This window comes from Oratosquilla oratoria, chromosome 12 (assembly GCF_046742065.1).
Source record: "Oratosquilla oratoria isolate Oo_2021 chromosome 12, ASM4674206v1, whole genome shotgun sequence".
NCBI lineage: Eukaryota > Metazoa > Arthropoda > Malacostraca > Stomatopoda > Squillidae > Oratosquilla > Oratosquilla oratoria.
The window spans coordinates 19,425,414-19,447,913 of NC_134788.1; the positions used below are offsets into that span (position 1 = coordinate 19,425,414).

General features: G+C 35.7%; 1 protein-coding gene across 2 annotated transcripts in view; it reads right to left on the reverse strand.

The window, feature by feature from the left end:
• The window catches only part of LOC143031050 (BTB/POZ domain-containing protein 6-B-like), a 554,488-nt gene that overhangs the window by 32,836 nt on the left and 499,152 nt on the right, over positions 1-22,500 (reverse strand). The window contains exons 1-3 of one of the 2 annotated variants that reach the window (XM_076194424.1): positions 19,382-19,504; positions 1,655-1,812; positions 1,311-1,547 (exon numbers count right to left, since the gene is read on the reverse strand). In XM_076194424.1, coding sequence (XP_076050539.1) covers positions 1,311-1,547; positions 1,655-1,792 — 375 coding nt within the window. In that variant the 5' untranslated portion in view covers positions 1,793-1,812; positions 19,382-19,504. Of the gene's footprint in view, positions 1-1,310; positions 1,548-1,654; positions 1,813-19,381; positions 19,505-22,500 lie in introns of those variants that run through there. The other variant, XM_076194425.1, reaches the window with a different exon arrangement.

Consider the following 22,500-nt stretch of genomic DNA (forward strand, 5'->3'; position numbering starts at 1 on the left):
CACTCATCACTCATTTCCTTACCGCTTCCCACTGCAACTACCTTTCCCTCCCTATCATCCTTCACTTTTAGCAATTCTGCCCATCTTCCTCTTACTGCCATTTCTTCCATTATCATCTCTCCATCTGCACCTTTCACCTTTTCTTCTTTGCTTGACTCACTTCCTATTCCTCTCTTACTTTCTTTCAAAAACATCTTTTTATTACTTTCAAAATTTTCTGTCATACTCTTATCCTGTTTCACATCTGCTCTCCTCTTTGCCTCCTTTATCTTATACTTTACTTCTCTTCTCTTTTCTTTGTATCTCTCATTTGATTCTCTCATTCTATTTTATAATCAATCTGTGAATGCTTGATTCTTCTCATATACAACTTTCTTTGCTTCTTCATCCCATCACTTGTGTCACACAACATCTTTGTACACTTTGTGACTCCCTCCTTGAACCATCCCCATTCCTCTTCCACTCTTAGCTCTACTCTATCCTTCACTCCCTCCCACTTCTCTCTCAGTTTCTTCTTGTATTCCTTTTCTTTATTTATATATATATATATATATATATATATATATATATATATATATATATATATATATATACATATATATATATATATATTTATATATTATACATATATATATATATATATATACATATATGTATATACATATATGTATATATATATATATACATATATGTATATATATATACATATATGTATATATATATATATACATATATGTATATATATTATTATATATATATTTATATATATATATATATATATATATATATATATATGTATATATATATATATATATATATATATATGTATATATACAGTATATGATCATCAGTCAGGGCCAACAGTGCATTGGAAATCATGTATGGGTTATGCAGTGCAAGAAGCATGTGTAAGTTGCACCAGGTTGCAAGATAATAGATTTAAAAAAAAAAAAAAAATTGTGGCAAGAATATTCTCGAAACCCATTGGTTTGCACCAAACTATAAAGCAACTTGCAGTTTTGTTCTGACACTCGATATATATACAAAAAAGACTGAAAAATACAAATATATGAGGTTGAGAGTACTGGGGGGCTACTCATTTTGTGTGTGGGGTTAAGCCCCTACATAACCCCTCCGTGGCTATGGGCTTGCGTGGATGGGCTCACGCTCTGTTTCACACATCAACAGCATCATTTCACATACACAGATGAATGTAGTAATTCAACAAGATGAAACTTGTTGTAGATAGATCACTCAGATAATTTGAGAGATATCAGACAGGATAACTAGGGTAAATGGACCCCCCATACCTGCAGACAAGTTTTCCTTGCAGGTTCCATCAGGTACTTGTGGGCCAGGGTATACACCTCAAGAGCCTCTTCAACAGACTCCAGGTCCATCCGGTCCAGGTACGTGTGATCCAGAAGCTTCCGGAAGACCTCATGGGGATCCTCTGGAAGGTTGAGCTGCTTACCGGTAGCCGCCATGGGTCCCATCAGCATGGCGCCGAACACGGGCGACTTCATGGACAGGATCAGCCTGTGGGCCTGAGGGAGTCACAGATTACGTCCAAAGCCTTCCTCGGGGACACTTGAAAACACCACCCATCTTGCTCAAGAAGTCCAAGATGTTCAAGGCGAGTATCCACACTTACCTTGATGCAAACCCCTTCTGGAAAGATGATGTCCAGGTCGCTGTACTCGCCCGAGGTGTACAAGTACTCCAAGCATTCCATGTTGCCCCTCAAGACCATCTGCCATGGCTGGCCGCCCAAGGTTCCCTTTTCGACCATGTTAACTCTTCAGTTGCTGCCTGGAAATGTCAACTGGTTTAGCTGTGCGTTAACAAAGGTGCTTGGTCGGTCAGTGGCAGCCTCCCTCCCTATCATCAACCATATATATTTCTCATTGTTTCATATCAATTGCATTTTTCTTATAGTGTGTACCTATCAATTGTACTCTATTATTAAGGTTAATCTTCATAATGTCTTATTAAAGATGAAATGTTGAAATAAACGGAAGATTATGGAAACCTAATTTACCCTCATCCTCTTAAAGGAAAAATAATTACTGGAAAAGCTGAGAATGCTATAAAGAAGTTCAACGACTATAAGAATGCTATAGAAGCACACATACATAGAAACCACTATGGCGGCCCGAGTTCATATCCTGCCCAGGGCTGAAATAATTTCGGTATTGCTGTGCTACGAGTCGTTACCCCAACTCTCGTGGGCAGGGAATTCAGGGTGTGTGTGTGTGCAAGGTCACAGCATTACCCATAGATCGGTCATATATGAGCTCTGAGCGCTCTTCTAAGAGAGAAATAGCTGCCGATCATGATTCAACACATGATCCAAGACCATAGTGAATCACATACATAAACACACATGCACACACACACACACACACACACATATATATATATATATATATATATATATATATATATATGTATACACATACACATATGTATGTATTTACCTAGTTGTATTTTACAGGAAGAGAGCTATGCTCATAGTGACCCGCTTTTGTATCTTTCCGCATTCAGTTTGTTCTTAAAATGTTGTATAGTTTTAGCACAAGTGGAAATGACTAGCGAGGAACAGCGACCCCATATGAAAATGGGAAACGTCAACAGGGAAAGATAGTTTTAGCACTCACTGTTTCCTCATTTAGTATGTTCCAGATATCTATAACTGTGTGCGTGTGTGTGTGTGTATTTACCTAGTTGTATTTACCTAGTTGTATTTTACGGGAAGGGGAGCTATGCTTGTGGTGTCCCGTTTTCATATCTCATTTTATCTAAACTATTTTTAGATTCATGTATTGTTTTTGTACACACCACTTTCTCATCTAACTTGTTCCAACTGTCTATTACTCTGTGAGGAAAGCTGTTCTTTTTCAGATCTTTTCTATAGCTTTCTTGATTTTCTTTCCGTGTCCTCTTGTATTTCTATCATCCCATTTTATCAGATTCTCTCTATCAATAATTTCTATACCTTTCATGATTCTGTAAATAGCTATCAAATCTCCTCTCTCTCTTCTTTGCTTCAATGTCTGTAGTTCAAGTTTTGCCAACCTCTCCTCATATGATAGTTTTGAGAGTGTTGGTGCCAATTTTGTAATTGCTCTTTGTATTCTTTCAAGTTTTTTTATACATTTTTTTTTTTTTTTTTTTTTTTGTACTTGGTGACCACATCGTTGCTGCATATTCCAATCTTGGTCTTATCAGTGATTAGAATTTTCTTCACCATTTCTTCATCCAGGTATGTAAATGCCACTTTGATTGTTCTTATTAAATTATAAGTTTCTCCAAAAATCTTATTTATATGTTGTTATCCATAACAATGACTCCCAGGTCCTTCTCATTTTCTACCTTTTTATTCCTTCTTCTCCCAATTTATATGATCCTGTTATTCTGTTTTTGCTTTTTCCAAATTTCATTATACTACACTTTTTAGTATTGAACTCCATCTCCCACTTCCTACTCCATTCCCATACTTTATTTAGATCACTCTGTAGTAACTCACAATCTTCTTCCGTGTTCACTTTTTTTTAATAGTTCTGCATTATCTGCAAAGAAGCTCATATAACTTTCAATTTCTTCATCCATATCATTAATATATATAGCAAACATTATTGGGGCCAGAACTGTTCCTTGTGGAACACCGCTTATTACTTCATCCCATTTTGAGTGTTTCTCTCTTATCACTACTCTCACTTTTCTTTCTTGCAAAAAGTCTTCCATCCATTTAAGCAGTTTGCCCTGTATTCCTCCTTCAGTTTCTAATTTCTTAAGCAACTTCTTATGTGGTACTTTGTCAAAAGCTATTTTTAGGTAAGAAATGCACAATCAGCCCATCCATCTCTTTCTTGTATTATATCTATTAGCCTTGAATAGAAACATATTAAATTGATGACGCATGATCGTCCTTGTCTGAATCCAAATTGCCTTGGATTTAGCATGCTCTTTTTTTCTAAATATTTTACCTATTTACTTTTGATAATTCTTTCACAAATATTTGCTATTGTACTTGTTAGATAGACTGGTCTATAGTTGGTAGGGTCTTCTTTATTTTCCCCTTTATATATAGGTACTATATTTGCTTTTTTCCAATCTTCTGGAACTTTTCCTTCTTTCAAGGAACTATTTATTATGCTATGTATTTTGTCTGCCAGTTCATTCCTGCATTCTTTCAAAATCCAGCTTGCTATTTCATCTGGTCCATGCAATTTTCTGACATCAAGATTAGTCAAGTGTTTCATTATTTCATTCTTTGTTACTTCTATTTCTTTCATAGGGGGGACTTTCTCTTTCCATTCAATCTCTTCAGGTTGTATGTTTTCCCTTGTAAACACAGATTTAAAATGCTTGTTCATAATTTCTGCCATTTCTATTTCCTCTGTGTATTCAACTCCTCCTTGTCTTAATTTCTTCAAATCTTGTTTGTTTTTAATTTTGTTTACAAATCTGTAGAATAGTTTTGGTTGATCTTTACATTTTTCTATGACATCTTTTTCATATTTTCTCTTTTCCTCTCTGCATGCTTGTACATATTCATTTCTATAACAAGTATATATTTTCCATTTTTCAGGTCTTTTGTATTTCTTCCATTTAGTCCAAGCATTGTCTCTTTTGTCTTTTAACTCCCTACAACTTTTGTTGTACCAACACTTTACATATTCTTTTTCTGGTTTTTGTCTTGGGACATACTTTTCCACTCCTTTTTTTTTTTTTATAATTTTTTGTCAAAATATTCCATTTCTCTTCTACTGTTGTATCTTCTTTGTGTATTCTTTCCCAGTTTTCATTTTGAGAGAATTATCTTATTTTATCAAAATTTGTTTTTTCATACATCAATCTTCCTTTTCTATATTGTTCATTTCTTTTCATGTATATTTTCTCATTTAGTTCTAGTTCTATCAATATGTGGTCACTTTTACTTACTGGTGCCTGGTATTCTATCTTTTCCACTATTTCAGATTCTGATGTGAATATTAGGTCTAGTCTCGATGGTTCTTCTTCATTTCTATACCTAGTGTTCTCTTGAATCCATTGTGTCATTGTGTGGTCAATAATCATCTCAAGTAGAACATTTCCCCATGAGTCTTCTCCACCCTTTACTGTCATCTCTTCCCAGCAGACTTCTTTGCAATTAAAGTCGCCCATCATAACTATTCTTCCTCCATCTTCCATTATCTTGTTTAATGTTATTCTTGTGTCTTCTAACATACTTTTATGTTCACTCTCTTTCCACGAGACTGTTTTTGGGGGCACGTAGTTTATTACAAACTTTTTGCTCTTCTTATCTCTGTCTTCTACTTCTATCATAATCATCTCTACTCTATTCTTTCCAAATGTGACACTCTTCACGTTTATATCCTTCTTAGCCAGGAACATAACTCCACCCCCTTGTTTTACCTCTCTGTTTCTAATCCAATAATTATATGCATTGTGTCCTATGCTGTTGGGTGGTAGTGGAGCTTTTAATTTTGTCTCTACAATTCCCATTATGTCCAGTTCTTTTTCCTTCAGATACTCGTTCAGTTCATTCAGTCCTGTTATTAATCCATCTATATTTGTGTAGGACACTCTTAACTTTCTGTTATTTCCATTGTATTTTCTGTTTCTTTTTTGTTTCTCTCTGTTATGGCCTATTTCCTCACTTTCATATTCACTACTTTACAGTACTCTCCTTTTTCTGACTCCGTTATGTTCTCGTTTTTTTCTTTAGCTTCTTGCCTTTTCAGTTTTTCTTCCTCTCTTTCTTCTTTATTAATTTCTCTTTTTATTCATACCTTTTTATATTGTTCACTTGCTAGCTTCCCTGTTTTTGCTTAGATATTCTCTGCTGTTGTTTGTGACCTAAATTTAATCTTAATTGGTCTGGTCTTATCTGTACTATATTTTCCGAGCCTAAACATCTCTTCAATTTGTTTCATGATTTCAGGTTCATCTTCCTGAACTAATTCTAGTAAACTGTTTACTTTTTCTTTTCCTCTTTAATTCTTGTGGTTCTGTTTTGGTTAAATTTCTCTTCCATTACTAATTATACATTTATTTTTGTCTGCTAAGTCTCTTACTATATTCTCCTTCTGTCTCATTACTTTAATAACTGAGTCTTTAGTTTGTTCTTTCATTTGTTGTTTATGTCAGTAAATGCAACTTTACTGCTTTCTTGGATTTTTTCCAGCCCTGTGCTTCCTTTGCTATGGCCTCTTTATTGTCTTTATTATTCCTCTTTAATTCCTCATTCTCTTTTTTAACTTCATTTAACTGTTTTTTTAATTATTCTATTTCTAAAGTTAAGTTTTTGTTCACCTTCTCTAGTTCTTCCAACTCTTTGTGCAATTTTGGCCACGTTACCGAACCTGTTTTCCCAATGCTCGGTCATCTTATCAAATTTCTCCTCTAGTCTTGCCAATCGGGGGAGGTTGGTATCCCCCCCACCCTCTTTAAATCCCTGGAAACTATTACATCACCTTCCACTGTGCTGCTCTCATCTATACTTCTAATCTTTACATTTTTGTTGATCCCGTCATCCCCAAATTCAACGTCATCAGTCCGCCTTTTGTTTACAAGATGCCTCGCCTCCTGGACCATGTCCCCCTCTTTCTCATTTCCTTCCATTTCCCTCAATAATCCCTACCTTTCTCCTTCCCTATCACCCCCCACTATACCACGAGCTCTCCCCTTCCCTATAAATACAATAAGGCACTTCCTGGACGTTGAGATCCACGTAGATTTTCCTTTTTCTTCAGAACTCTAGTTCTCGCCGTCCATTCGACGAAAGGGTGTGTGTGTGTGTGTGTGTGTGTGTGTGTGTGTGTGTGTGTGTGTGTGTGTGTGTGTGTGTGTGTGTGTGTGTGTGTGTGTGTGTGTGTGTTTATATGTAAACATAAAAGGCACAGATGGACAGATGTTAACAGGAGAGGTGTTAAGAGGAAGGTGGGCAGAGTATTTTAGAGCACTAATGAATGTGGAGTAGCATGTGGAAGGATTGATAGTAACATTGGAGGTGCTAAGAAGAAAATCAGTGAGGGCAGAGGAAAAGGGAGGAGAAATAGAAAAAATGAATAAATATGAGGTGCAAATAGTTTTGAAAATGATGACAGCAGGTAAAGCATCTTGATTAGATGGATGTCATGCAGAGTGTCTGAAGAAGGGAGGTACAATTATAGTGGACTAGCTAGTGAGGTTGTTTAATGTGTGTCTAAGGGAGGATGAAATGCCAGACGACTGGAGGAGTGCCTGTATAGTTCTGTTTTACAAAGGACAAGGGGACCAATATGAGTGTAGTAGTTTCAGAGGGATCAGTTTGTTGTGTGTAGTTGGGAAAGTATATGGGATGGATTTCATTAAGAAGATTAGGAGAGGAACAGAGGTAGTAATTGCTGAGGAACAGTGTGGGTTTAGGAAAGGAAGGGGTTCCATGAAACAGATTTTTGTGGTAAGGCACATATGTGAGAAAGTTTTAGGAAAAGTGTGTTTTTGGGCTTCTATAGATTTGGAAAAGGCTTATAACAGATAAGACAGTAAGACATTGCGGGAAGTTTTGCTTATATATGGGATTGGGAGAAAGCTGTTATGGGCTGTCAAGAGTTTTTACAACATTAGTCAAGCATGTCAGAATTGGAAATGGAAAAAGTGAGTAGTTTGAGGGGTGGGACTGTGATAGGCATGTGCCCATGGATGCGGTGATGCGGGAGGTTAAGGTGAGGGTAATGGGCAGGGAATTGGAGATGGTCAAAGAAAATAAAGACAAGTGGGACATGAGCCAGTTGTTGTTTACTGAAGACACTGTGTTTGTGGAAGGGCCAGAGGAGGAATTACAGGAGTTAGTGGTGGAGTTTGAGAAGGCATGCAATAAGAGAAAGTTGAAGGTAAATATGGATAGAAGTAAAGTGATAAGATGTACAAGGAGAGAGGATGGCAGAGAGTTGGATGTCAGTCTTAAAGAATAGAGGCTGGAGGAAGTGGATAACTTTAGGTATTTGACGTCCCATGTGGCCCTAGGAAAAGGAGGAGGAGTGGTGATGGAAGAGAAAAAGTGTCATGAGAAAAAGGCATTTGGGATTGGATGCAAAGAGGAGACTATATGAAGGGGTGATTGTGTTGACAGCACTATATGGGGCAGAAACATGTGTATGTATGTATGTGCATGTATATATATACAGTATATATACTGTATATATATATATATATATATATACTTATGGGAAAGGTGGAGGGGGAAACACGGGTCTTTATCTGAATATCGAGTTTATTCCTAGGAATAAACTCGATATTCAGATAAAGACCCACGTTTCCCCCTCCACCTTTCCCATAATTTGTCCCAATGTCTCTATATATATATACATGTATATATACACACACACCCCAGGATGAAGAAGTAGAGTGTTATATGAATTTCTTTGCAGACGACACAAAAATACTAAAGAAACTAAGAACGGAGGAGGATTGCAACTCATTACAACAAGGCTTGGACAAGATCTGGAAATGGACTTAAAAGTGAGAGGTGAAATTCAATATCAAGAAATGTAGTATAATGGAATTTGGTAAAAGTAAAAACAGAATATCGAGAGATTATAAAATTGGTGAAGAACACCTTGGAGTGATGATCAGCAAAGATAAAGACACCGAACAAAGATATTAATAAAATGGTTGGAGAATTCTACAATTTATTGAGGTCAATAAAAGTGGCATTTGTCTATTTGGATGAGGAAATGATAAAAAAAAAATTAACTATGCTAATAAGACCAAAACTTGAGTACACAGCAACACTATGGACACCCAGTAACAAAAAGAATATAAAAAAATCAGAAAGAATACAAAGAGCAACAATAAAAATGGCACCAACTCTTTCCAAAATGACATATGAACAAAGACTGTTCAAATTGGAATTACCAACTCTGGAACAAAGTAGGGAAAGAGGAGACCTACTAACTATCTATAGAATTATGAAAGGGATGGAAATCTTAGATAAGAATGATTTATTGAAGAAAATAAACAAGAGGACACAAAAAGAAACTCAAAAAAGATAATTACAGAAGAGATCTGAAAAAAATAGCTTTCCACACAGAGTGATTGATGCCTAGAACAAATTAGACAAAGAAACAGCGTGTGCAAACACTATTCAAGATTTTAAGACAAAAACTTGATGCTGAGAGATACAAAGATGGGTCACCACGAGCATAGCTCCCTTCCTGTATAATACAACTAGGTAAATACACACACACACATATATATACATATACACATATATATGTATAAAATATATATATATATATATATATATATATATATATATTTATATATATATATATATATATATATACATATACACATATATATGTATAAAATATATATATATATATATATATATATATATATATATATGTATATGTACAGTATGCACGGAAAGTAATGACGCCGCCCTTAATGAAACCTGTAAACTGAAGGTGAAGGTTAGTTTGCATGTGAAAATATATAAAATAATACAAATTATAGTACTTACATATAGAAATTGGTTAAAATGAATATACCTTCTTCTGTATCACCTTCTGGAGATGTCCTGGAACTGATAGTGCAAGGGAGGTTCTGGAGGGTTGTTTAAGGAATGGAGGCCCAGAGCTGGTGAATAGCAGATTCCAACCATAGCACTGATGAGGTGTCCATGTCACGTCATTTTCTTTTCATTAAACCCCAAAGGTTTTCTATCGGGTTAATATTGGGACTGTTACCTGACCAGTCTTTAATATAACTCACTTCACAGTTTCTTAGCCAGCCTGTCACAAGTTTGGCCGTGTGAGCAGGTGCTCCATCCTGCATAAAAACCTCGGCCTTGGTCTCCTCAAAACAGTCAGGAGGATAGTCAGCCAATAACTCCAGATAGATATACTGATTTACTTTTTCATTAGCAGGGAGTACAACCAGCTTGCCAACACCATAATAGGTAAATCCTGCCCAAACCATAAGTGAGGCAGGGTGCTTGATGACCTTGTTCGTGAAGCGAGGTTTCAAGGGGTCATCACCAGGCTTGCAGTAGGCCTTGGTTGCTGGGGTGCCAGTCACTGTGAGAGTCGATTCGTCACTCCAGAAGACTGTTTTCCACTGTTCATCTGTCCATGTTGAATATTTCTTGGCACTATCAGTTCCAGGACATCTCCAGAAGGTGACACATTGGAAGGGATATTCATTTTAACCAATTTCTATATGTACCATAATTTGCATTATTTCATATATTTTCACATGCAAACTAACCTTCACCTTCAGTTTACAGGTTTCATTTAGGGCGGCGTCATTACTTTCCATGCATACTGTATATACATATATGATATATATATATAGTTTATATGTATTTATGTATATATAAATATATATATATATGTATATATATATATACATATATATATACATATATACATATATATAAATATATATATATATTTATATATATATATGTGTATGTATAAATAATATATATATACACACACATATACATATATATATATATGTTTGATTGAATACGACAGCATTCTGGAAGTTGTTGATTTTCTTTCTTGTATTTTCTATTTTTCTAATTATATTCTTCCCTTGGATAGGGTGGGCATAGACCAATTCCTTATACTTCTCCATTTTATTACACGACGTTTCGTCTCTAATAAGACATCTTCTGGTATTTCTGTTTTAAAGATACAATAGATATTTATGATACTAGTCTGAATTACATTGATTGTTGCACATTTACAATTTATATCAAATCTTACAATTACATTTACATTTTAAATTTGAATGAATAATAACACTAAAGATAATATTATTAATAATAATAATGATAATAATAATATTAATAACTACTTCTTGCCTTAGGTGAAAAGGATGGCTGGCTACATGTTGACCCTGGGCGACCTTCTCCTAGGAAGGTGTGAGGAGATTAGCGGATTACCCGTGACCTCTGTCCTTTTAAATGGTTCAGAGACCTGATGAGGAGAGGGGGTGTGTGGAGGGGGTGGGGGAGGAGGAGGAGGAGGAGGGAGAGGAGAGGGTGAAGCTGAGGGGGAGGGGGTGGTAGGGGCGGAATATTGCAATTTATGGCTATACAAGGGGATATTAGGTCACATTGCAAATTGATGGAAGGGGCTTTTTCTCTAATGTATATAGATTCTAAGAGCTGGAGTTTTCTTGAATTATAATGGTGTCCAATGATTTTAGTATTTTTAGATATTAAATCCCTTGTGATTACTATGTTGTGGCATTTCTTTAGGTGTTCTTTTATCGCCCCCGTTTGCTGATGGTATGTTAATCTTCTGCCTAAAGTACATTGTGTATAACCAATGTAACTCGCTGGAAGTGCAAAGCCTTCCTCTGGACAAGTGAATTCATAAATTACAATGGCAGCCCTCTTCGAAGACATCTGCAAATTAGAGAAAGAAGGCAAAATCTCCGTCAACCAAGACCTCCAAGAACAACTTCGAAGTGAGAGCACAAAATCACGTCACCAACACAACACCACCCCACTACTCTCACCGCGCCTAAAAGAAGCAGCCAGACAACTCAGAGAAAACGAGAAAATTATCATCAGAAAAGCAGATAAGTCCTCATGTTATGTGATATTAGACAAAAGTGTGTATATTGAGAAGTGTAGAGATATTTTACAGGATCATTCAAAATTTAAATTAATTTCTCGTAACCCAATAGAAAATCTGAAAAAGAAATTAAATAACCTCATCACCGGGGTTAATGCAGAGATAGGGGGTACTAAATTTAGCAAACTAGTTGGAGATTTCCAACCAGGATATTTTTATGGTAACGTTAAAACCCACAAGGAGAATAACCCACTTAGGCCTATTATATCACAAATTTCCACTCCTTCTTACCAAGTTGCTAAAATCCTTCATAATATCATTTCTCCTTATATCCCCACTACCTACTCCCTCCGCTCAACCGAGGAATTCATCGACCTTTTAAATACCAACCAGACCAAAGGTCCCATCGCATCTTTAGACGCCCAAAATCTCTTTACTGAAATTCCCGTCACAAGAACTATTAATATCATATTAGACTATGTATACCATCACAGTGATCTCCCACCACCCAAAATCCCACACAACTTTATGAAAGCATTATTAGAAACTTGCACCACAGAGGTCCCATTCAGATGCCCAGAGGGAAAAATTTATATGCAAACGGACGGTGTATCCATGGGGTCACCACTAGGAGTCCTATTTGCCCAAGCATTTATGGCTGAAGTAGAACATAGGGTTTTCCAAAACAGCGATCTGACACCACATATTTATTGCAGATACATTGATGATATATTTGTTAGCACTAAATCAACTAAAGACCTAGAACTACTAAGGTACCACCTCCAAGAGATTTCTGGGCTCTCTTTTACTGTTGAATTGAACAAGAATGGAACTCTCCCCTTTCTAGACATATTAGTAGATTCCAAACCCAATAAATATACCTTGAATGTATACCGGAAGCCTACCAACTTAAACAAATGCATGAATGGAAACGGGGAATGCACAGAAAATTATAAAAAAGGTGTCATCAGAGCATATATAAAAAGAGCCTTACTAGTATGCTCATCATGGAAAGCTCTACACAATGAACTTAAACACATAAGACAATTGCTCATTAATAATGGTTATTCTAATACTGATTTTGACAACATGACAAAAGAAATGCTTCATAGATTTTATTCCAAGGACAACACGCAGAGTAAATCCAAAGCAAAACACCAGATAAACATATTTTACCACAACACTTATACAGAAGCATACAAAAAAGATGAGAAAGCTGTCAGAGATATAATAAAGAAAAATTGCCACCCCGTAAACAAGGAAGATGAAATAAAAGTCATCATCTACTATAAGAATCCCAAAACATCTTCACTAGTGATGGAAAATAACCTGTTCAAACCTGAGGCATTACAAAGAACCAATGTAATTTATGAATTCACTTGTCCAGAGGAAGGCTTTGCACTTCCAGCGAGTTACATTGGTTATACACAATGTACTTTAGGCAGAAGATTAACATACCATCAGCAAACGGGGGCGATAAAAGAACACCTAAAGAAATGCCACAACATAGTAATCACAAGGGATTTAATATCTAAAAATACTAAAATCATTGGACACCATTATAATTCAAGAAAACTCCAGCTCTTAGAATCTATATACATTAGAGAAAAAGCCCCTTCCATCAATTTGCAATGTGACCTAATATCTAATATCCCCTTGTATAGCCATAAATTGCAATATTCCGCCCCTACCACCCCCTCCCCCTCAGCTTCACCCTCTCCTCTCCCTCCTCCTCCTCCTCCCCCACCCCCTCCACACACCCCCTCTCCTCATCAGGTCTCTGAACCATTTAAAAGGACAGAGGTCACGGGTAATCCGCTAATCTCCTCACACCTTCCTAGGAGAAGGTCGCCCAGGGTCAACATGTAGCCAGCCATCCTTTTCACCTAAGGCAAGAAGTAGTTATTAATATTATTATTATCATTATTATTATTAATAATATTATCTTTAGTGTTATTATTCATTCAAATTTAAAATGTAAATGTAATTGTAAGATTTGATATAAATTGTAAATGTGCAACAATCAATGTAATTCAGACTAGTATCATAAATATCTATTGTATCTTTAAAACAGAAATACCAGAAGATGTCTTATTAGAGACGAAACGTCGTGTAATAAAATGGAGAAGTATAAGGAATTGGTCTATGCCCACCCTATCCAAGGGAAGAATATAATTAGAAAAATAGAAAATACAAGAAAGTCAACAACTTCCAGAATGCTGTCGTATTCAATCAAACATGTTTAAAAGAGAACCTGCTCCCAAAATACACAAATATATATATATATATATATATATATATATATTTAAAATTATTTCAGACAAATGAGAGAGAATGTGGGTGGGGAAGGGCAAACGAAGATGTGTTAGGAATAGAGTTTAATGTCCTAACGTTGCGACCAACTTGGTCTTCTTCAGAGGACTACAGCATTACAGACGGATCACAATTCTTATATTCGTAGTGAGAGGGAACCCGCCAAGGTATGAGCGTCATGTTTTCCCTTTGGCTAACGATTTAATTATTAGGACACTTGCTGCTTTCGAGAGGCATTTAAATCCGTCTCTGTCGTTGTTGTTCTTGTTGGCGGCGATATGTGCAGCTTCCACAGTTTTTCTCATTTTCTTCTCAAATCCCTCGTGTAGAATTTCTGCGTTGTTCCAATCAGGTAGATGTCCACATTTGTCCAGGTGACGAACCAGGGAGTTAGATGTTCTATGAGCCCTGAGATCGTTTTTGTGCTCATTCAAGCGTTTATTGAACCCTCGACCTGACTCACCAAAATAAGATGATGGACAACCGTTGCATGGAATACGGTAAATGACACTGAGATTATTACGCATATTATTATGTTTCTTAAATATTTTTCCTATTTTATTGGAAGATATTTTTGCTATATTTATTCCACCTTTTAATAAATAATCATCAATAGCTATGGTGTTTATAGAATTAGGGACAGAAATAAAATGAGACTTATCCCCGAACCCCGGGAAAGGATAAGTCTCATTTTATTTCTGTCCCTAATTCTATAAACACCATAGATATTGATGATTATTTGTTAAAAGGTGGAATAAATATAGCAAAAATATCTTCCAATAAAATAGGAAAAATATTTAAGAAACATAATAATATGCGTAATAATCTCAGTGTCATTTACCGTATTCCATGCAACGGTTGTCCATCATCTTATTTCGGTGAGTCAGGTCGAGGGTTCAATAAACGCTTGAATGAGCACAAAAACGATCTCGGGGCTCATAGAACATCTAACTCCCTGGTTCGTCACCTGGACAAATGTGGACATCTACCTGATTGGAACAACGCAGAAATTCTACACGAGGGATTTGAGAAGAAAATGAGAAAAACTGTGGAAGCTGCACATATCGCCGCCAACAAGAACAACAACGACAGAGACGGATTTAAATGCCTCTCGAAAGCAGCAAGTGTCCTAATAATTAAATCGTTAGCCAAAGGGAAAACATGACGCTCATACCTTGGCGGGTTCCCTCTCACTACGAATATAAGAACTGTGATCCGTCTGTAATGCTGTAGTCCTCTGAAGAAGACCAAGTTGGTCGCAACGTTAGGACATTAAACTCTATTCCTAACACATCTTCGTTTGCCCTTCCCCACCCACATTCTCTCTCATATATATATATATATATATGTATATATATATATATACGCATATATTTATATATATACATATATATATTTATATATATACTGTATATATTATATATATATATATATATATATATATACATATATATATACATATATATATCTGTATATTTTGATACTTCCCAGGCCAACATTAATTAAGTGTCTGACAACCTTAAAAGAATAACATTTTCTATTAGCCTGTAGCATAAGGATAAATAAACATTTCTTTTTTCTACACACCCATTTCAACACCTGATATGTCAGTCATTTTGCTTCAGAACATATTACAAGATTTTTTTTATTATCATTAACCAAGAAAACACAGAAAATTATTTTAAATTAACAAAGTATACTCCATTTCATTCTAGAGTACTTTATTTGATATCTATTGTGTTAATCAATAGAGGATTCAAAGCCTGAGCAGTTTGTATGATATCAAGTGTGATACTTTGACCAGTTTTTACTAGTGAATAAGAAATATAGATAGTTTTCTGACACATCATATATATACATATATATATATATATATATATATATATATATACATACATATATATATACATACATATATATATATATATATATATATATATATATATATATATACATATATGGTTGGTGAGGTTATTTAATGTTTGCTGGAGAGAGGGTAGAGTACCGGAGGACTGGAGAAGTGCCTGTATAGTTCCTCTTTACAAGGGAAAAGGGGACAAGTGTGAATGTAGTAGTTTCAGAGGGATTAGCCTGTTAAGTGTAGTAGGGAAGGCTTATGGGAGGATCTTGATTGAGAGGATTAGGAGAGGAACAGAAGGAGTAATTGGTGAGGAACAGTGTGGCTTTAGGACAGGTAGAGGTTGTGTAGATCAGATCCTTGTGGTAAAACAGATATGTGAGAAAGCTATAGGAAAGGGGTAGGATGTTTTTTGGGCTTTTATGGATCTGGAAAAGGCTTATGATAGGGTAGACAGAAAGGCACTGTGGGAGGTTATGTAGATTTATGGGATAGGAGGAAAGCTTTTGGGTGCTGTCAAGAGTTTTTATGAGAGTAGTAGAGCTTGTGTCAGGATTAGAAATGGAGAGAGTGAGTGGTTAGAAGTAAAGGTGGGACTTCGTCAAGGATGCGTTATGTTGCCCTGGCTGTTCAACGTATACATGGATGGGGTGGTGCGAGAGGTGAATGCAAGGGTAGTGGGTCAGGGATTGGAGATGGTTAAAGAAAATGGAGAAAAGTGGGAGGTGAGCCAGCTGTTGTTTGCGGACGACACTGCGCTTGTGGCAGGGTCGGAGGAGGGATTGAGGAAGCTGGTGGCAGAGTTTGGGAGAGTATGTGATAGAAGAAAACTAAAGATAAATGTGGGTAAAAGTAAGGTGATGAGATGTACAAGGGGTGAAAGTGGCAGTAGACTGGAAGTGAACATTAAGGGAGAGCGACTGGAGGAAGTGGATAGTTTTAGATACTTGGGTGCAAGTGTAGCAGGAAAAGGTGGAGTGAAGGTGGAGGTAGAATGTAGATTGAGAGAAGCGAGTAAATGCCTTGGTGGATTAAAGAGTGTAATGAGGAATAGACATTTGGGAATGGATGCGAAGAGGAGACTGTATGAAGGAGTGATTGTGCCAACAGCACTGTATGGGGCAGAAACGTGGAACATAAGAGAAGAAGAGAGGAGTTTGAGATGAGGTGTCTGAGAAGTATGGTGGGGGTTACTAGGCTGGATAGAGTGAGAAATGAGGAGGTGAGGAGGAGAACAGGGGTGAAAAAGGATTTGGGAGATAGGGTTGATGAAAGAATATTAGGATGGTTTGGACACATGGAAAGAATGAGAGAAGAAAGACTAGTAAAAGAAGTATGGAAGGCAGATGTGGAGGGAGTGAACATGAGGGGACGTCCTAGGATGAGGTGGATGGATGGGGTGAAGGGGATTTTTGGGGAAGAGGGGAATGTCTGTTGAGGAAGGAAGGGAGAGGACGGAAGACAGAGGTGAGTGGAGAATGGTTGTATATGGATGATGTTGTGATTGCATGAGGAGGAATGGGCGGGGGGGTGGGGGGTGGGGTAGTATGTGTGAGTAAATTTTGATGCAGCCCGAAGGGATTTCTCCCCGTCCTCTCCTTATATGCAAGGGGGGACGGAGAGGGGGGGTCGCCGATTAAATGAAGCGGCCTTGCTGTGGATGTGCTGTGTCTTGCGACACTGCTTCTGACCCAGGGCGGTGGGCAGGGTGCAGGGATGACCCGTCATCCAGGTGGTGCTCAGATGAGAGGGAGGGTGGGAGGAGTGTGGAGTGTATTTAGGGATGAAATGGGTGGGAGTGTTTTTATGCCTTTCCCTTTTTGGCTACCTCCCTTGGAAGGGGGAAAAAGCCTTGGTATATGTATGTATGTATGTATGTATGTATATATATATATATATATATATATATATATATATATATATATATATACATATATATATATATATACACATATGTATACACATACATGTACACACATATATATGTATATATATATATATATATATATATATATACATATATATATACATATACATATGACTTGTATGAAAACTAACTTGCATTAAATAAAATTTTCCTTAAAAAGCCTAAAATTCTTTGTCTACATCAAGACTATGAATCAAGTAAATATGAACTTATAATGAATTAATGAAATATAAATAAATATAACATGTGGTAGATTTGTAGAAGTGCACACCTTTGTGATATAGCAATAAAAATTAATTATTAAATTTGTCAATTATAATACATCAATGTAATATGCAATTTTTTTGGCAGAAATCAATAACAAAAACTTGCTGAAACCAATTTGTTAATGAGGTAACGGTGGTTGAATGATATGCCATGTTTGTTCTGATAGATGTCGAAGTATTGAAAGGATGATAAATTAGTCTATTCTAATTTAAATTAACCTACATATCCTAACCTATATTTAGTAATTCAGTACCTCAAATTCTAAAGATCATGCAGGTCATCGTCATGGTCATGGATGCTGACAGCCTAATTATTATTGTACCTCGGGCGAAACAGATGATGGCAGAACCCCGTGTTCTGTCATAATGTCCATGGAAGCCCTATTGTCTTTGTAACAGTGCTTATTAATGTCACCTGAAATGGGAGAACACCTGGTCCACGATGTAAAAGCTATCATCTGACAGTGACTGGACTGGACAGACAACAACATGGCATCTTGACTGTATCCTAGCAGCTTCATTCGTTATTTGTAGCAAGGTGTTTTATTTATTTCTGGCAAGGAAATCGCATATCACATTTATATATTATAATTCATAAAACTAATATTTAATTTTCTAATGCTAAATTGCATACATGTGCCCAATTAAAAAAATTCCTAACATTTCATATTTGACTCAGTGAAGAAGTTTTAACTTAAATGTGATAAGTTGTAATAAGACATCACCTAAAAGCGGTATATTAGAATGCAACTAAAATGTACTGAATCCAGGACATTTGGGCCATGGATGTTTCTGCAACCTAGGACGTTTGGGCTGGTGCATGGACATAAGTTCACAATAAAAAATTGCAAAAAAAAAAAAAAAAAATCAGAATTGATATAAGTTATTTATTTCACGTTCATAAAAAAAGAAATGTACCAGGTATATATTGGGCCTTTGCATACCTGTGAAGTAGGCAATCTATCACAATTTTGTTCACTTCATATTCATAAGTTTAGATTTTTATGTCAGTACATATTTATTAATAAAAAATAACAATAGTAGTATATAAACCATAATATACCTGATAATAACATGATAAATAGGCACACTGGGTTCCCCCAAGGTACCACATTGTGACAATGAACCAAGCTAGTCATTGGGCTTTTACCTAAGACAACTACATATATATAAGTTGATATCTTCAGAAAGTCAATACACACTTATCAATCAAAAACAAAAATATTCAAGGTATGTAGTAGCCATAGCCGATAGTTGTTTTTTTTTCTTTCTTTTTTTAAGAATAGTTCCACAAGAATTTTCCCACATTAACCATAAAAATTAGCCATGATATGACAAGCACTGTATTCGTAACATGCTTTGGCCCAGTGAAGATCATTTATTGCACAACATGCATTACGCTCATGGTGAAATCAGTGCCAATACAAACCTGTAACTGATACTGTAAATCAACTTCAGCTTGGTTATTACTACAATTCTAACTTGTTTACCAACACAGAGTGTAACTCAAAGAAAGTTTAGTAGGTGGCTTCAGGTTCATCATAGAAGATGTGTTTTTAAGGGGTAACTTGATTAAATAATACAAACTTCCAGTACACTTGGGGTCTTAAGAATTTGTTAATTAAGTATGATTATTTAATACAATCTGACAACCTGAAATGAACCACACTGGACCATGACGACAACTGATTGAACAATTGCCAGTTCGAGATTTTTTCGGACAAATAGTAAATATCTGCCAAGAAGAGGCGTATTTAGCATTTTTTTTTTTTCAGACTAAGAAACAAAATCGGTTTTACCTCCATTTACTCTTGGGTACATTATTCCATATGTATGTTTACTGTATGTCTGTTTTGGAGCTATGCTCATGGGACATGAATTTCCTGCATGTTGTTGGCCTAAATTATTTCTTATCTTTTATTACACTCACAGACGTACAATTTTCATATTAATTCATTCTAATTTTTTACTGATGTAGTATAAGTTGAATTTACATGAGGTAGAAACTGAAAAAGTATTGCGAAAAAGAGACAGGCTTATAAGAAATAAAAGTGCACGGGTGCATCTAATGACTATGAAAGTTATGTATCAATACAGAGAGATTTAAAAAAGACAATAACAACAAAAAAAAGAAAAGGACAATACGAGATGAACATCGCTGATAAATCCAAAGAGAATCCCAAAGAATTCTATAGTTACATTAGATAAAAAGGTTGTTAGGAATCACATTGGTCCACTATTATCTGCTGACGGTCAACTTGAATATTCAAATGAAGGAATGTGTAATATTTTAAACAATTACTTTAGCTCAGTATTCAAAGGCAAAGGATTACAAAGGCGGATAAGGATTACAAAGGCGAAACACCTCAAAATGAACTCCAAATTGAAACCTGTGAAAAGTCTAGGGTAAACTTATTCACTACGGTAAATATAACAAAAGAAAAAATTAAAAGGTGTATAGATAAACTCAAAGTTAATAAAACACCAGGGCCTGGCGGTTGGCATCCAAGAATCTTAAAGGAAACGAAAAATGAGATTGTTGTTCCATTAGAAATTATTTTCAAGAAATCCATCATATCAGGAGATGTCCCAAGAGAATGGAAGCTAGCTAACATTACTCCTATATTCAAAAAAGGTGACAAAAAGAAACCAAATAACTATAGGCCTATAAGTTTGACTTCAATCGTAGGAAAAATAATGGAAACTATCATCAGATATGCTATCGAACATAATTTAGAAAGTAACCGTTTGATAAATGATAGACAGCATGGTTTCAGACGGAAACGTTCTTGCGTGACTAACTTACTCAAATTCTACAGCACAGCTATCTCGAATTATGACAAAAGAAACAATATAGATTTAACATATCTAGACTTTGCAAAAGCTTTTGATACCGTCCCACACGAAAGACTACTTACTAAATTAGCTTCGCACGGAATAAGTGGTAGCCTACTAAGTTGAACTAGTAATTGGTTGAATGGTCGAAAACAGAGGGTTGTTTTAAATGGAAAAACTTCTAGATAGAAACATGTTACAGGTGGAGTTCCTCAGGGTTCCGTTCTTGGGCCACTTCTATTCATAGTATATATAAATGATATAGACCATGGACTAAAATCTACTGTTTCCAAATTTGCTGATGATACAAAACTGTGCGGAATGGCAAATGATCACTTAAACCAATTAGATATTCAAGAAGATTTAGATGAATTACAGCAATGGTCTGAAAAGTGGCTAATGAAATTTAACACAAGTAAATGCAAGGTAATGCATATAGGTAAAAATAACAGTAAGTACGATTACAAGTTATTTGGAAATTCGTTAACAAAAGCGAATAGTGAAAAAGCTCTCGGCGTAATTATCAGTAACGATCTCAAATCATCCAAGCAGTGTATTTCAGTCTCTGAGAAAGCAAATAAGATTCTAGGACTGATTGCGCGATCATTTGATTTCAAAAGTCCATCACTCATTAACAAGCTATATAAATCGTTAGTTCGTCTACATTTGGAATATGCTGTTTCCGTATGGTCACCGAATCTCATTAAAGACATTGACAGACTGGAAAAAGTTCAACGGGGAGCCACAAAACTGATTCCAAAAATAAAAAATAAATCATACGAAAATCGACTAAAACATATGAATCTGTTTTCCCTAAAAAAAAAAAAAAAAAAAAAAAAAAAAAAAAAAAAAAAAAAAAAAAAAAAAAAAAAAAAAAAAAAAAAAAACGTAGACTCAGAAGTAACTTGATACAAGTTTCTAAAATTCTAAAGGGAATTGACAACATCAAAAGTGACCAAATTTTCACATTGAATGAGAATCAGACGAGAAACAATGGTCTCAAACTGTCCGGAAATAGATTCAATTTGGAAGTGGGTATAAACAACTTTGTCAACCGTGTAGTTAATGTATGGAATAAACTCCCTTCACAGGTAGTGCAATATAATTCAGTTCAAAGCTTTAAGAATCATTAAGATAAACACCTAAGCAAGATGCTGTAATGATTATAATTTATTTCATATTATTTGTTTTGTTTTGTTAACCTTTGTCTATTTTGATTTTCATGTATTATTAGTTATATGTCAATTCATTATTATTTACTACTAGATTTTGTTAGAAAGGGGCTTCGCCCCTGAGATCTCAGCACGTTGATGAATTCGATATACTCTTAATTTGAAATTTAAAAAAAAAGTATATACGCCGGGGGGCATGGCCTGCGGTGCTGCTCGCTCTTCTTCTTCTTCCTCTTCTTCTTCTTCTTCTAGTTTTTCTTCTTCTACGAGTTCTTCTTTTTCGAGTTCTTCTTCTTCTTTTTCGAGTTCTTCTTCTTCTTCTTCGAGTTCTTCTCCGAGTTCTTCTTCTTCTTCGAGTTCTTCTTCTTCTTCGAGTTCTTCTTCGAGTTCTTCTTCTTTGAGTTCTTCTTCGAGTTCTTCTTCTTCGAGTTCTTCTTTTTCTTCTTCGAGTTCTTCTTCTGCTTCTTCGAGTTCTTCGAGTTCTTCTTCGAGTTCCTCTTCTTCGAATTCTTCTTCAAGATCTTCTTCAAGTTCTTCTTCT